The following is a 17,253-nucleotide window of genomic DNA, read 5'->3' on the forward strand; positions in this document are numbered from 1 at the left end:
GGCAGGTGGTTGGGGAGGTGGAGGTTACCAAGGTAACAACTTGACACGTGTCCAAGTGGGACAGAAGATAGTTTTTCATTCATTATATGAGCTTTTGCTGCTTTCTTCACCATCTGTCCTTCCAGAGGACGGATGGACGTCTGAGAGACGTAAATACGAGAGTTGTTGGTGAACCGGTTGTTGTTAAATAATCTCCGGAAACCGACCGGTGTTTGGTGGAAACATCTGCTTTTGTGTATCTATATAAATAATTTTATTCTCCAAATGAAAATAGCGCTGCTCCCAGGGTGGTCCGACCGGCCCGACACCTGTCACACGGCCCAAAGAGACACTCTCCAGTGAACTATTTAAAACATGGGCCATAAACAGCATAATGTCATAAATTAAACAACCATCCAAGAATAGAACATGTTTGAGGAGGTCAATGAGGCTCATTGCACCAAAACACGAGCTATTGACACCATATCATACAAAATAACTGCTATTTTATTGCTTTTCTATTATTCTATTATTATCTTATTGCTTCTGTATGCTGCTGTAGCGAAAAAAAATGTCCCCTCAGGGATTAATAAAGTAACTACCTAACCTAACCTAATGATCCTGTCAGAGATCTGCTGGATCTGATAAGAAACACCCAGATTTAGTTGGAAAATAATTTAAAATAGACAAACAGGATTATTTACATCTACAGCATGAATACGAGAGACCGGCAGAGACTGAACGTTCCTGTGATGTCACGAGTCAACTGGATTAAAGAAGGCTGCACCCTGCTGGTGGAAAAGGGAAATACAATCAGGTGTGTTATCAAATCTGGGTGAACATTGTGGTGTCATATCTTGTCTGGTAGAAATCAAACTAACCACACTGATAGTTTTCATTAGTTAATTTATATATATATATATATGTATACATGGAGCTGTCATGATGAGCGTCCTCCACCGGCAGGACGAATGAGATGGACGTTTTCTGAGAAGCCTCTTACATCAGATGGAAGATTAACAGTGAAGGACACTCCATCATGTGAAGCCCCCCCCACCCATCCCAGCTGTGACTGTTAACGACATGTCTTCTTTTTGATATTACATGGATGATTTCTCCAGTATTAATAAAATGATGGTTGAGTTTTATGGGATGGTGCTGCAGACAGACTCTGGTTGACGGAAGTGTGCCACCTGGCTGCAGGCTCACAGATCCGCCTGACACAAGTCACTAATGAAGTTTACTGTAGGTTTTCCCTCCACAGAGCCACAGCTCAGATTAGTGTGCTCTTTATTATGGTTTTAGGTGACTCTCAAAAGAGCCTTTGTGTGTCTGAGATTAGGGCTGCAGGAGATTAGAGTGCAGTGCTGCGTGGACGTTGGCCAACCGCTGCACCAGCTGGAGAGGAAGAACAGGCTGTTAAATCATCCTCACTGACACCGCTCAATAGAAGCAGATCAGCTGCTGCTCTGGCAGTTTGTTGCTAAGCTGTATGAAGCTCTGTAGACTGATTCAAAATGTCCTCCAGAACTTCCTGTGTGGCGCAGCAGGAGGTCAAGAAACAGCTGAACACACACTGACGTTTCCAGAGATTCATGAAGCCTCGACATCACCACACGAACACACACATACACACACACACACACACACACACGCGCGCGCGCGCACACGCACACGCACACACACACACTCATCATCTTCAGCCGTCCACGAAATGTATCCAATCGTCATTGCTGCTCTCCTGTAAGGGCATAAATGGCCAAAAAGGTATATTCTCATCCATTCAGCTGATAGACAACAATTCATGCTCTGTCTCACGTGGCTGTCGGTCACTCACTAATTCATTCTCCGAGCTAAGCATGACCCCGGCCATCATAGCTCCATCGATGACTCTCTGTTTCCAGACCTTCAGAACTTCGGCCCTAGAAGCAGAGAAGGATCCAACCTCAGTCCCACAATTTTCTGACTCAATATTCCTCCCATCGCAGAACTCATCTCTTTATCTCAACAAGCCATCATCTCCAGCTTAGCCCCTAGCACCGTTTCTACTTACTGGATGGCATGGAACTCTTTCCACTCCTTCCATGCCATGTTTAACCTTCCGTTCCTTTCCTTCGACGTGGCCGCCATATGCAGCTTAATCTCTTATGCCCACTCCACCATACACATCAAGATACCCACCATTAAGGTTGACCTCAGTGGTAACAATTTCTTCACAAAATTACTCACAGGTTCCTCCTGCTCCCCTTCAACGCTTTCCCAGTTGTCCATGCTTATTAAAGTGTGAGGATTCCTGTCTATTCCTAGTGTGTTTTCCTCTGTTTTCCTCCAATCACCTTCCCTCATGTGTGCTGTCATCCCCCTGTCTGTTTGTTGTGGTCTGCCATGTGCTTGTGTTTTGTTTTGTATCTCTCAGCAGTAGCCTCCTCCGAGTTCCGCCCACTGCCATGCCCCTCTCCATTGGCAGAGCTGTGCTTCATCCCCGTGATCACCTCCAGCAGACATAAATACCCCGGTCTTTCTCCTGCCAAGCATCATTCCGTCCGTTAACCTACCTGGTATTCCGTCCCCGTAAGTCTGTATGTTTCACTCAGTGAAGTTCCGGTTCTAACTCCCTGTCTGTTTCAAGTGTACCTGCCATCCAGTGTCTAAGCCTCAGGTTCTCACCTGCGTGAAGAAAGCATCCAGTTCATTCCACGGCGATCATCTGTTGATGCTTTGGCAATCCTGTGTCGATCCTAGGGAATCACAGAGCCAACCCTGCCCTCGCTGTGTGAGATCCACACAGTTGATCAAGCCAGCTGTCTCCTGTCAGACCACGGGAGATCCACTAAGAGATCCAGCCTGCCCCCCGGTGTTGGACTGTGGGATTCCACCCCAGGTGAGCTTGCCAGCCGTTTTTCTGTTGTGTTGGATGTTCACACGTTGTGTTGTCAGGTGTTGGTTGTTCACACGTTGTGTTGTATGTTCACACGTTGTGTTGTCATGTGTTGTATGGTCACACGTTGTGTTGTCAGGTGTTGGATGTTCACATGTTGTGTTGTCATGTGTTGGATGGTCACACATTGTGTTGTCAGGTGTTGGCTGGTCACGCGTTGTTTTGACATGTATTGTCACGTTGGGTGGTCACTTGTTGTATTGTCACGTGTTGGATGGTCACATGTTGTATTGTCACGTGTTGGATGGTAAAATGTTGTATTGTCACGTGTTGTTTTGACATGTTTTGTCACATGTTGAATTGTCGTGCGTTGGATGGGAAAATATTGCACTGTCCCAGGTTGAATTGTCAAACGTTGTATTGTCACGTATTGGATGGTCACACGTTGTATGGTCACATATTGGATGGTCACACATTGTATTGTCACGTGTTGTATTGTCACGTGTTGGATGGTCACATGTTGAATTGTCATGTGTTGTATTGTCAAGTCTGGGATGGTCACGTGTTGTATTTTCACGTGTTGGATGGTAACACGTATTGTTATGTGTTGGATGGTAACACCTTGTATTGTCCTGTATTGGATGGACATGTGTTGGATAGTCGTATGTTGTATTGTCGTGTGTTGGATAGTCACACGTTGTGTTGTCATGTGTTGGATGGTCACGTGTTGCATGGTAAAATGTTGTATTGTCCCGCGTTGTATTGTCACATGTTGAGTTGTCATGCGTTGGATGGTCATGTGTTGGATGGTAACGTTTTGTATTGTCACGTGTTGGATGGTCACATGTTGTATTGTCACGTGTTGGATGGTAAAATGTTGTATTGTCACGTGTTGTTTTGACATGTATTGTCACATGTTGAATTGTCATGCATTGGATGGGAAAATATTACATTGTCCCGGGTTGAATTGTCAAACGTTGTATTGTCAGGTATTGGATGGTCACGTGTTGTATTGTCACGTGTTGGATGGTCACACATTGTATTGTCATGTGTTGGATGGTAACATGTTGTATTGTCCTGTGTTGGATGGTCACGTGTTGTATTGTCACATGTTGAATTGTCATGTGTTGTACTGTCACGTGTGGGATGGTCACGTGTTGTATTTTCATGTGTGGGATGGTCAAGTGTTGTGTTGTCACGTGTTGGATGGTCACGTTGTATTGTTATGTGTTGGATGGGAACAACTTATATTGTCCTGTGTTGGATGGACGTGTGTTGGATAGTCGTGTGTTGTATTGTCGTGTGTTGGATAGTCACACATTGTACTATCATGTGTTGGATGGTCAAGTGTTGTATGGTCACATGTTGCATGGTAAAATGTTGTATTGTCCCGCGTTGTATTGTCATATGTAGTTTTGTCACGTATTGTCACGTGTTGAGTTGTCATGCGTTGGATGGTCATGTGTTGTATTGTCATGCGTTGGATGGTCACACTTTGTATTGTCATGTGTTGGATGGTCACATGTTGTATTGTGCCGTGTTGTATGGTCACACATTGTATTGTCATGTGTTAGATGGTCACTTGTTGTATTTTCGTGTGTTGGATGGTCAAACGTTGTATTGTCACGTGTTGGATGGTCACGTGTTGTATTGTCAAGTGTTGGATGGTCACACGTTGTATTGTCACATGTTGAAATTTCACGTGTTGAATTGTCACACGTTGTATTGTCGCGTATTGTCACGTGTTGAATTGTCACACGTTCTCTTGTCATGTGTTGGATGGTCACGTGTTGTATTGTCACGTGTTGGATGGTCACATGTTGTTTTGTCACGTGTTGGATTGTCCCGTTTTGTATTGTCACGTGTTGGATGGTCACGTGTTGTATTGTGCCGTGTTGGATGGTCACGTGTTGTATTGTGCTGTGTTGTATGGTCACACGTTGTATTGTCACATTTTGGATGGTCACGTGTTCTATTGTCTAGTGCTGGATTGTCACATGTTGTATTGTCATGTGTTGGATGGTCGCACGTTGTATTGTCACATGTTGAAATTTCACGTGTTGAATTGTGACACATTGTATTGTCGCTTATTGTCACGTGTTGAATTATCACACGTTATCTTGTCACGTGTTGGATTGTCCCGTTTTGTATTGTCACGTGTTGGATGGTCACACGTTGTATTGTCACGTGGTGGATGGTCACACTTTGTATTGTCACCTGTTGGATGGTCACGTTGTGTTGTCACGTGTTGGATTCTCCCGTTTTGTATTGTCACGTGTTGGATGGTCACGTGTTCTATTGTGCCGTGTTGGATGGTCACACGTTGTGTTGTCACATTTTGGATGGTCATGTGTTGTATGGTCACGTGTTGGATGGTCATGTGTTGTATTATCACGTGGGATGGTCACGTGTTGTATTTTCACGTATTGGATGGTCACACATATTGTTATGTGTTGGATGGTAACACCTTGTATTGTCCTATGTTGGATGGTCACACGTCGTATTGTCCTGTGTTGGATGGACATGTGTTGGAAAGTCGTGTGTTGGATAGTCACACGTTGTATTGTCATATGTTGGATGGTTAAGTGTTGTATGGTCACATGTTGCGTGGTAAAATGTTGTATTGTCCCGCGTTGTATTGTCATACGTTGTTTTGTCATGTATTGTCACGTGTTGAGTTGTCATGCGTTGGATGGTCATGTGTTGTATTGTCATGTGTTGGATGGTCACTTGTTGCATTGTCACACGTTGTATTGTCCTGTGTTGGATGGTAACACGTTGTATTGTCCTGTGTTGGATGGTCACGTGTTGGATGGTCACACGTTGTATTGTCATGTGTTGAATGGTAACACGTTGTATTGTCCTGTGTTGGATGGTCACGTGTTGGATGGTCATGTGTTGGATGGTCACATGTTGTGTTGTGCCGGGTTGTATGGTCACACGTTGTATTGTCATGTGTTGGATGGTCACATGTTGTGTTGTGCCGGGTTGTATGGTCACACGTTGTATTGTCATGTGTTGGATGGTCACATGTTGTGTTGTGCCGGGTTGTATGGTCACACGTTGTATTGTCATGTGTTGGATGGTCACATGTTGTGTTGTGCCGGGTTGTATGGTCACACGTTGTATTGTCATGTGTTGGATGGTCACTTGTTGTATTTTCATGTGTTGGATGGTCAAACGTTGTATTGTCACGTGTTGGATGGTCACGTGTTGTATTGTCACGTGTTGGATGGTCACTTGTTGTATTGTCATGTGTTGGTTAGTCACACGTTGTATTGTCACATGTTGTATTGTCACGTTTTGGATGGTCACATGTTCTATTGTCAAGTGTTGAATTGTCACACGTTGTATTGTCATTTGTTGGATGGTCACACATTGTACTGTCACGTTTTGGATGGTCACACGTTGTATTGTCATGTGTTGGATGGTCACTTGTTGTATTTTCATGTGTTGGATGGTCAAACGTTGTATTGTCATGTGTTGGATGGTCACGTGTTGTATTGTCACGTGTTGGATGGTCACTTGTTGTATTGTCATGTGTTGGTTAGTCACACGTTGTATTGTCACATGTTGTATTGTCATGTTTTGGATGGTCACATGTTCTATTGTCAAGTGTTGAATTGTCACACGTATTGGCATTTGTTGGATGGTCACACGTTGTATTGTCACATGTTGAAATTTCACGTGTTGAATTGTCAAACGTTGTGTTGTGCCGTGTTGTATGGTCACATGTTGTATTGTCACGTGGTGGATGGTCACACTTTGTATTGTCACGTGTTGGATGGTCACGTTGTGTTGTCACGTGTTGGATTCTCCCGTTTTGTATTGTCACATGTTGGATGGTCACGTGTTCTATTGTGCCGTGTTGGATGGTCACACGTTGTGTTGTCACATTTTGGATGGTCACGTGTTCTTTTGTCATGTGTTGGATGGTCACACGTTGGATGGTCACATGTTGTGTTGTGCCGGGTTGTATGGTCACACGTTGTATTGTCATGTGTTGGATGGTCAAACGTTGTATTGTCACGTGTTGGATGGTCACGTGTTGGATTCTCCCGTTTTGTATTGTCACACGTTGGATGGTCACATGTTGTGTTGTGCCGGGTTGTATGGTCACACGTTGTATTGTCATGTGTTGGATGGTCACTTGTTGTATTGTCATGTGTTGGATGGTCAAACGTTGTATTGTCACGTGTTGGATGGTCACGTGTTGTATTGTCACGTGTTGGATGGTCACTTGTTGCATTGTCATGTGTTGGTTAGTCACACGTTGTATTGTCACATGTTGTATTGTCACGTTTTGGATGGTCACATGTTCTATTGTCAAGTGTTGAATTGTCACACGTATTGTCATTTGTTGGATGGTCACACATTGTACTGTCACGTTTTGGATGGTCACACGTTGTATTGTCACATGTTGAAATTTCACGTGTTGAATTGTCAAACGTTGTATTGTGCCGTGTTGTATGGTCACACATTGTATTGTCACATTTTGGATGGTCACATGTTGTATTGTCATGTGTTGGATGGTCACACGTTGTATGGTCACACATTGTATTGTCACATTTTGGATGGTCACATGTTGAAATTTCACGTGTTGAATTGTCACACGTTGTATTGTCGCGTATTGTCACGTGTTGAATTGTCACACGTCTTTCCATGTGTTGGATGTTCACGTGTTGTATTGTCACGTGTTGGATGGTCACACGTTGTATTGTCGCGTATTGTCACGTGTTGAATTGTCACACGTTCTCTTGTCATGTGTTGGATGGTCACGTGTTGTATTGTCACGTGTTGGATGGTCACATGTTGTTTTGTCACGTGGAGGATAGTCACACTTTGTATTGTCACGTGTTGGATGGTCACGTTGTGTTGTCACGTGTTGGATTGTCCCGTTTTGTATTGTCACGTGTTGGATGGTCACGTGTTGTATTGTGCCGTGTTGGATGGTCACGTGTTGTATTGTGCCGTGTTGGATGGTCACACGTTGTATTGTCACATTTTGGATGGTCACGTGTTCTATTGTCAAGTGTTGGATTGTCACACCTTGTATTGTTATGTTTTGGATCGTCACACGTTGTATTGTCACGTTTTGGATGGTGTTGTATCTCAAATTGTTGTCCCCAATTGTTTTCCCCGAGTCCGTTGATAGAAGCAGTCTTTAGGCATTTACCGGTCTTAGTTGATTTTTATTAAGCGTAGTTTACAAGATATCTTGGAGAGCCCAACATCAACAAACGTCTCTTTGTTGGATTCTGACTTCCCCCTTTCCGACACATACACTTATACTATAGGAAGAGGTGTTACCTACAGTGAGTCGGGAACATTTGCATAGTATGTTTGTCTCAGTACTTTTCCACTGTCCTCCGTTTGAACCACATCCCCCTTTTGATCTGATAGTGAGTTGCACCCCACTGTGACCCCAACGTGATAAGTTCCTGCATAAGCAATGTGTTCTACAATGCTTACAGTCAGTATATATTTTGAGCTTCTGTGCTAGGATATGTTTACAACAATACAACACATATATATATATATATCATATCATATCACTTACATATAGGTCGTACCATCACTACCAATCTTAAGGTGTAGACAAAAGGCTGTGTATGTAAATGTGAGTGATACTGCTTGGCCAAACCAAAAGGTCACAGTAGGAGGTCTGCAACCTGTGGGGTCACATACTGTTGTTCTTTGAGGCATTATCAGACGGCTGTCTGGAGGATTCCAGGGGGTGAAGGAAGACAACCCCCACCTCCACCAACCAACAAAGAATACATCAATATACATGACTTTTAGGTGGAAGACAACCCAAATTATATTGTATTATCGTACAACATATGAGCCCTCATATGCACTAAGCAGATCTATATTCCACAATGGTCACACGTTGTATTGTCACATGTTGAAATTTCACGTGTTGAATTGTGACACGTTGTATTGTCGCGTATTGTCACGTGTTGAATTGTCACACGTTGTCTTGTCACGTGTTGGATTGTCCAGTTTTGTATTGTCACGTGTTGGATGGTCACACGTTGTATTGTCACGTGGTGGATGGTCACACTTTGTATTGTCACGTGTTGGATGGTCACGTTGTGTTGTCACGTGTTGGATTCTCCCGTTTTGTATTGTCACACGTTGGATGGTCACATGTTGTGTTGTGCCGGGTTGTATGGTCACACGTTCTATTGTCATGTGTTGGATGGTCACTTGTTGTATTTTCATGTGTTGGATGGTCAAACGTTGTATTGTCACGTGTTGGATGGTCACGTGTTGTATTGTCACGTGTTGGATGGTCACTTGTTGTATTGTCATGTGTTGGTTAGTCACACGTTGTATTGTCACATGTTGTATTGTCACGTTTTGGATGGTCACATGTTCTATTGTCAAGTGTTGAATTGTCACACGTTGTATTGTCATTTGTTGGATGGTCACACATTGTACTGTCACGTTTTGGATGGTCACACGTTGTATTGTCATGTGTTGGATGGTCACTTGTTGTATTTTCATGTGTTGGATGGTCAAACGTTGTATTGTCATGTGTTGGATGGTCACGTGTTGTATTGTCACGTGTTGGATGGTCACTTGTTGTATTGTCATGTGTTGGTTAGTCACACGTTGTATTGTCACATGTTGTATTGTCATGTTTTGGATGGTCACATGTTCTATTGTCAAGTGTTGAATTGTCACACGTATTGGCATTTGTTGGATGGTCACACGTTGTATTGTCACATGTTGAAATTTCACGTGTTGAATTGTCAAACGTTGTGTTGTGCCGTGTTGTATGGTCACACATTGTATTGTCACATTTTGGATGGTCACACGTTGTATTGTCACGTTTTGGATGGTCACACGTATTGTCACATGTTGAAATTTCACGTGTTGAATTGTCACACGTTGTATTGTCGCGTATTGTCACGTGTTGAATTGTCACACGTCTTTCCATGTGTTGGATGTTCACGTGTTGTATTGTCACGTGTTGGATGGTCACTTGTTGTATTGTCACGTGTTGGATGGTCACATGTTATATTGTCACGTGGTGGATGGTCACGTGTTGTATTGTGCCGTGTTGGATGGTCACACGTTGTGTTGTCACATTTTGGATGGTCACGTGTTCTATTGTCAAGTGTTGGATTGTCAGACGTTGTATTATGTTTTGGATCGTCACACGTTGGATGGTCACATGTTGTGTTGTGCCGTGTTGTATGGTCACACATTGTATTGCCATGTGTTGGATGGTCACTTGTTGTATTGTCATGTGTTGGATGGTCAAACATTGTATTGTCACGTGTTGGATGGTCACGTGTTGTATTGTCACGTGTTGGATGGTCACTTGTTGTATTGTCATGTGTTGGTTAGTCACACGTTGTATTGTCACATGTTGTATTGTCACGTTTTGGATGGTCACGTGTTCTATTGTCAAGTGTTGGATGGTCAAACGTTGTATTGTCACGTGTTGGATGGTCAAGTGTTGTATTGTCATGTTTTGTATGGTCACGTGTTCTATTGTTAAGTGTTGGATTGTCACACGTTATATTGTTATGTTTTGTATCGTCACACGTTGTATTGTCATGTGTTGGATGGTCACACGTTGTATTGTCACATGTTGAAATTTCACGTGTTGAATTGTCACAGGTTGTATTGTCGCGTATTGTCACGTGTTGAATTGTCACACGTCGTCTTGGAATGTGTTGGATGGTCACGTGTTGTATTGTCACGTGTTGGATGGTCACATGTTGTATTGTCACGTGGTGGATGGTCACACGTTGTATTGTCACGTGTTGGATGGTCACGTGTTGTATTGTCACGTGGTGGATGGTCACACGTTGTATTGTCACGTTTTGGATGGTCACGTGTTGTATTGTTATGTGGTGGATGGTCACACGTTGTATTGTCACGTGTTGGATGGTCACGTGTTGTATTGTTATGTTTTGGATTGTCACACGTTGTATTGTCAAGCGTTGGATGGTCACGCGTTTGTATTGTCACGAGTTGTATTGTCACGTGTTGTATTTTCACGTGTTGGAAGGTCACGTGTTGTATTTTCACGTGTTGGAAGGTCACGTGTTGTATTGTCACGAGTTGGATCGTCACATGTTTATTGTCCCGTGTTGTCTTGTGCTGAAGAACTACATTTCTCCTTTTGGAGATGGTGGAGACCAAAAGCCCAGCAGAAAAAATGAAGATGTTGTACACAAACATGCTTTAAATGATGATCCTGCTGTAATAAGCACCTGTGAATGACGACATTAATGAATCTTTAGTTTGTCTGTAATCAGTCATCTGGTGTGCAGCTGTTGAACCTCTGAGTCCAGTATGGTGTCCTGTTTGCAGCTCGGGGCTCTCTGGGCTGTCTTGACAAATGTGTCACAGTGGAGTTTTAACTTGAGATGATGTTGTTGTGTGTCTGTTGGAGGCAGGCTGGCTATAATCCTGGTTTGGTCATTGTCATGAGCAAGAACAAGTGCAAATGAGTCACACGTCTTCAGCCTGCAAGGGGATGGATGAGGCACAGAGGGAGAGCCAAGGATGGGAACCAACGTGAGCCTCTGCGCTGACCCACCTCGTGACACTCATCAGTTCAGCTGTGAGCAAAAAAACATCTTCACAAACAGCTCGCTGCCAACCAGCTGCTGGATTAATGCAGGTCTCCTCCTGTCCGCAGATCAAGACACTGCTGGGGAGAGTCAGAATGTGCAAATGCATTTCTATGTATGCATGCTGGTTGCACATCTGGTAGTGTGTGTGCGTGTGTGTGTGTGTGTGTGTGTGTGTGTGTGTGTGTGTGTGTGTGTGTGTGTGTGTGTGTGTGTGTGTGTGTGTGTGTGTATGCCCCAGCCGTATCCTGCCTTCCTCCATGTTATCCCTTCTGACCTTCTTTAACCTGGAATCCAATCAGATTTGTGCAGAGACCGGAGGGCCTATCTGATGTGTCAGCTTCAGCTCACCATGACTTCCCTGCCAGATGTCCACTGGCCCATCTGCCTCATGGTGCTTAAACTATTTCACTGCTTCTTTCACATCATGTCTCTATCTTTCTCTGCTGATCTACACCTCCCTTCTGTGAAGAATTATTTATTCATATAGGCCTATAAATATATACACACATACATACACACATATATACACATATATATGTATATATATACATATATATTGCTGCATCAACCTAACCATAATCCTAACCCTAATTTTACAGGCATGATGATGGCCTAAGTAATAACACACACCCAATTTCAAGCGCCACCTTCACCGAAAAAGTTATTCAAGAAGGGTTGATCCCAAAATGCACTTTTTTGCAAGAGCGCCCCCTTCCGAATGTCTGAGAAGCTTGGGGATGGCACCAATCGATCAGGTTTGACCGAATTACTTGACCTGGAACCAACTTCCAAGTCTCTACAACATTCACAGCAAAAGTTATTCAAGAACGGCTGATGCCGATGTGGTTTTCATCCCTTACCTCTAATCCTAATCCTAATCCTAACCCTAACCCTAATCCTAATCCTAACCCTGTGTAAAATAATTTCTGAAGTGTGTCCAGGTTAGTACAGGTGTGAGGTGTCATCATCATTCAGCAGGATCTCTGTCCTGAGGCCCTCGACCTGTTTTCAGAGGCAACTGGTAAGAAGAGAAGGGGTAGATTAGTTGAGATGAGGTAGATTAATTAAAATAAAGTGAGGTTAGTTGAGATGAGGTAGATTAGTTGAGATGAGGTGGATTAGTTGAAATGAGGTAGATTAGTTGAGATGAGGTGAGATTATTTGAGATGTGGTAGATTAGTTGAGATGAGGTAGATTAGTTGATGATGATTCCCTGTTGTTACTGTTGCTTCGACAGACTGTTTCTAAAAGTGTTCATAACTTCCAGGTCTGTAAAATGGTTCTGATCCAGAAGTGTCTTCAGCTGCAATACCAGCGAGTGCCACTAGAGGTCGGCTCCAAAAAGCCTCCGGCTCCATAGACTCCCATTCAACTTCTCTCATCAAATCCAAAGTGAATAAAATGTGTCCATCAGTTATCTCGGTGTTGTTAGCTAAAGTCACTCCTTCTTATTAGTTTTCTGGAGGTCCATCTGAAAATAATCCCTCATTCATTAGAAAAGAAGATTCAAGAAGACCTGTTTTTGGGGGCGTGTCTGTTTGATTGACAGGCCTGTGGTGCAGTCAGGTTACAGCTATCGGTGGGCGGGACGTAGTATCGTCAGGTTTCCGATCAGATCGGTCAGATCCACCGCTGGCTCCTCCCCCAGCTCGTCCAAATATGGTCACTTCCTGCTCCAAACCGCTCCGAACTAACAAAGATGGTGACGGACAGAATCTGAACTGGAGGATTCATAACGTTCACAAACCAACGATGACATCACTGATGGTTGATGGTTGGTTACTACGTATAAATAAACACAGCAACATTTGTGGTTGCAACATGATGCCTGTCTGCTTTCTGTTGTTTAAATCCAGATTGGCTTCAACTACAGGTCAAAGGTCACCAAAGTATTATCATTGTTAGATGTTGTTAAATATGAGAAACTGTTCAGTGTTGAATCTTACAAATGATTGTAATGAAAGAAGTCAGCAACATACAACATGTTATCATGTACCTTTTATTAGAAAAACAATAAACCATCATCTGAGCTGCTTTTATCAATAAATCCTTTTGTCTTATAGAAATGAAATGAGTGACTTTTATCAGCAGAGATTTAATAAAAATAAAGATTATTGAAGGTGATAACATGGACGATGGGAAGATGTGTCTTATCTTCCTCAAAATATATCAGTTTATTATCTTTTTACATGAAGTCACAGCTATGAATGAGGACTTGTGTGTAGGAGGGATATCGCATATGAGACTAACACACAACGAGCTCTGGAGGATGTAGCAGAAACATGTCAGTGATTGAGAGGTCATCAAATCACCCCCCCCCCCCCCCCAAAAGAAAAAAAAACGGAGGTCACAGGAAGTGATGTGTGTGTGTGTGTGTGTGTGTGTGTGTGTGTGTGTGTGTGTGTGTGTGTGTGTGTGTCAGAGGTGTGTGTGTGTGTGTGTCTGAGGGTGTGTGTGTCGGAGGTGTGTGTCTGAGGTGTGTGTGTGTGTGTGTGTGTGTGTGTGTGTGTGTGTGTGTATGTGCTCCCCCTCCCCCTCATCCTCCTGCTCCTTCTCCCTCTCCCCCTCCTCCTCCTCCTCCTCCTCCCCTTCCCCCTCCTCCTCCCCCTCCTCCTCCAGCAGACATCCTTCCATGTGACTGGGTCTCCCCAGTGGCCACAGACTGCTGCTTGGTTTCTGTTTGGGCGACTTGACTCTGTGTGAGTTTGTCTGCAGTCTCCTCATTGGGCCAACAGTAAGGGGAGGAGCTTATACAGGACAAGGAGTGTGATGCAGAGGAGTGGGTCCATTGTGCTCATCATGCTGTAGTCTGGATGAAGGACAGAGACAGAAGACAGACGGTTAGGACAGAACACGTCCCACTCAGGCTGATGGACAAACATCTAGCAGCAGCACAGGAGGAGCTGTGAGACAAACAAATTGCTGTACTCCTCCACTTTCCTCCAGAGTGAGACCAGACCAACCAGTTCACTGTCTTCAGCACCATTTCTACCTGGCTCCTGCGGTCTCAGCCAATCAGAGAGGAGCTGTGATGAATATGAGGGAAACGGTGATGTCCATCCAAACATTTCAATAAAGATCACAGATGATGAAGATGGTGAAGACCTGAGACTAGAATCACCAGAGTGGAGTTCACCAGAGGACATGAAAGTGTGAACCTCCTACATGTGGCCCACTGTTGGACCCTCCTGGTACAAGGTTCTGATCAGTCCTGGTCATCCCTCCACTGACACTGGATGGTCTGTGTGACCCACCTGTTCCTCAGTGTTTCACAGGCGTACCGCTGCTATACCAACATGTGGTGATGTGGTGGCTCCCACTGGATCTGACCCAGATAACCTGGTGTTCATGAAGGTTTTGCAGGGCCCACTTTGTCAGTGTTGTGTACGTACCCTCAGAGGAACTCATCATGGATCACAACAAAACGTGGATGTTCCTGCAGCATGCTGCAGCTAACACTTACACAACACTGTTCTGAGGAAATCTGTCCTCTAAAGTAGTGAGAAAACCAACATGTAACTTTTCTCTCCATATTCACTTGTATGGAAGTCAGACATGGCTGTGAGCAGACCACTGTTCACAGAGCTGCTGACTCATCCAGAACCCCTCAGCTGTTTATCTGCACTGTGATCCAATGAGTCACCCAACAGATCCAACAACAGATCCAAAAACAGATCCAAAAACAGATCCAAAAACAGATACAACAGATACAACAACAGATCCAACAACAGATACCACAACAACAGATCCAACAACAGATCCAAAAACAGATACAACAGATACAACAACAACAGATACAACAACAACAGATCCAACAACAGATCCAACAGATCCAACAACAGATACCACAACAACAGATACAACAACAGATGCAACAGATCCAACAACAGATACAACAACAGATTCAACAACAGATACAACAACAGATACAACAGATACAACAACAGATACAACAACAGATACAACAACAGATACAACAACAGATACCACAGATACAACAACAGATACAACAACAGATACAACAACAGATACCACAGATACAACAACAGATACAACAACAGATACAACAACAGATACAACAGATACAACAACAGATACAACAGATCCAACAACAACAGATCCAACAACAACAGATACAACAACAGACACAACAACAGATACAACAGATACAACAACAGATACAACAACAGATACAACAACAGATACAACAGACACAACAACAGATACAACAACAGATCCAACAGATACAACAAATGATACAACAACAGATCCAACAACAGATCCAACAACGGATCCAACAACAGATATGTAGTAAGGTTGGTGCTACCAGGGTCTCTCCTGGACACAGATGACACGCTCAGTCGTACGTTCGAGTGTAAAATGCCTTTATTTGCCCTGTCCACACACCAATGTCTCCGTGCAACCGAAGAGACGGAGAGATGGTGAGACAAAGAGACAGAGGGACAGAGAGATGGAGAGATGGTGGGACGAAGAGACAGAGAGATGGAGGGACGAAGAGACGGAGAGAATTTGCTGCTTTACTGAGAACGAACACACACACACACACACACACACACACACACACACACACACACACACACACACACACACACACACACACACACACAGCTGTCAGGTGGTTCAGAGTCTGTGAGGCTGCTGTCAGTCTGATTGTGTCTCCGTGTTCTTCGTCCTGTCTTCCTCATACAGACTCTCCTCTTCTTGACTGTCGGCTCTGTACACAGGTAGAGCATCCAGCCATCCAGCATCCAGCATCCACCAGAAACATCCAGCCATGATGTCTCCCGCTTGTATTCATGTGTAAATGTTCGGTTTTCTACATCCTCCTGTTTTTAATGCTTCCATGGTAACTGTCAGTCAGAGGACTGCTGCCTCCATCACATACAGGTCTGTCCCACTGCTGTCTGTTCTCCTGCAGCAGGACCTGTTCTGACCCACAGTCACGATCAACAAGCTCCTCGTGTTCCCACAAACTTCATTAAAAAAAAGTCTACTTCAGAGCAGCTCCACATCAGACCACCGCTCAGTCCAACACAAGACGTAGTGGGAGGAGCCTCAGTCCCTCTAACAGAGGACCACCATGCATTGCAGCCACACAACCTTATCACAGGTAGGTTTGCTGAGGATGCTGACTGCTCATAGGTTACCAGAACTGGAACCAAACTAACAGCAGACTGTATCTACAGGAAGACAACAGCAGGACACAGAGGGACATCTGAAAAAGACAAACTCCTGAAACAGCATGAGGACGGAACTGGGAGGAGGCAGGACATTAAAAACATAGGAAACACTGAGGCAGGAAGTATAACAAAAACATATTCACTGTTCAAAATAAAAGCAGAACTGAGGACCAGATGTTAGCTGAGTGTAGGTCCAACACGTCCAACAGGTCCAACAGGTCCAACGCATCCAACAGGTCCAGCAGGTCCAATGCGTCCAACAGGTCCAACGCGTCCAACAGGTCCAACAGGTCCAACGCGTCCAACAGGTCCAACACATCCAACAGGTCCAACGTGTCCAACAGGTCCAGCAGGTCCAACAGGTCCAACGCGTCCAACAGGTCCAATAGGTCCAACGTGTCCAACGTGTCCAACAGGTCCAACAGGTCCAACGCGTCCAACAGGTCTAACAGGTCCAACGCGTCCAACTTTTCAAAATAAATCTGATGTCAGACCGTTTATCAGATCAGCTGGTGTCAGACCATTTATCAGATCAGCTGGTGTCAGACCATTTATCAGATCAGCTGGTGTCAGACCATTTATCAGATCAGCT

The 17,253-nt window shown here is 44.1% G+C and overlaps 1 protein-coding gene across 2 annotated transcripts in view; it reads right to left on the reverse strand.

Annotated features, from left to right (window-relative positions):
* Window positions 1–14,067: 14,067 nt before the first annotated feature.
* Window positions 14,068–17,253, reverse strand: part of vstm2b (V-set and transmembrane domain containing 2B) — a 7,214-nt gene continuing 4,028 nt past the window's right edge. For both annotated transcript variants that reach the window (XM_069177969.1, XM_069177970.1), the window contains exon 5: window positions 14,068–14,269. In XM_069177969.1, the coding sequence (XP_069034070.1) occupies window positions 14,181–14,269 (89 nt within the window). In that variant the 3' untranslated portion in view covers window positions 14,068–14,180. The remainder of the gene's footprint in view (window positions 14,270–17,253) is intronic.

The sequence above is a fragment of the Embiotoca jacksoni genome, unplaced genomic scaffold, assembly GCF_022577435.1.
Source record: "Embiotoca jacksoni isolate LCO1_2020_lvr unplaced genomic scaffold, fEmbJac1.0.p SCAF_79, whole genome shotgun sequence".
NCBI lineage: Eukaryota > Metazoa > Chordata > Actinopteri > Embiotocidae > Embiotoca > Embiotoca jacksoni.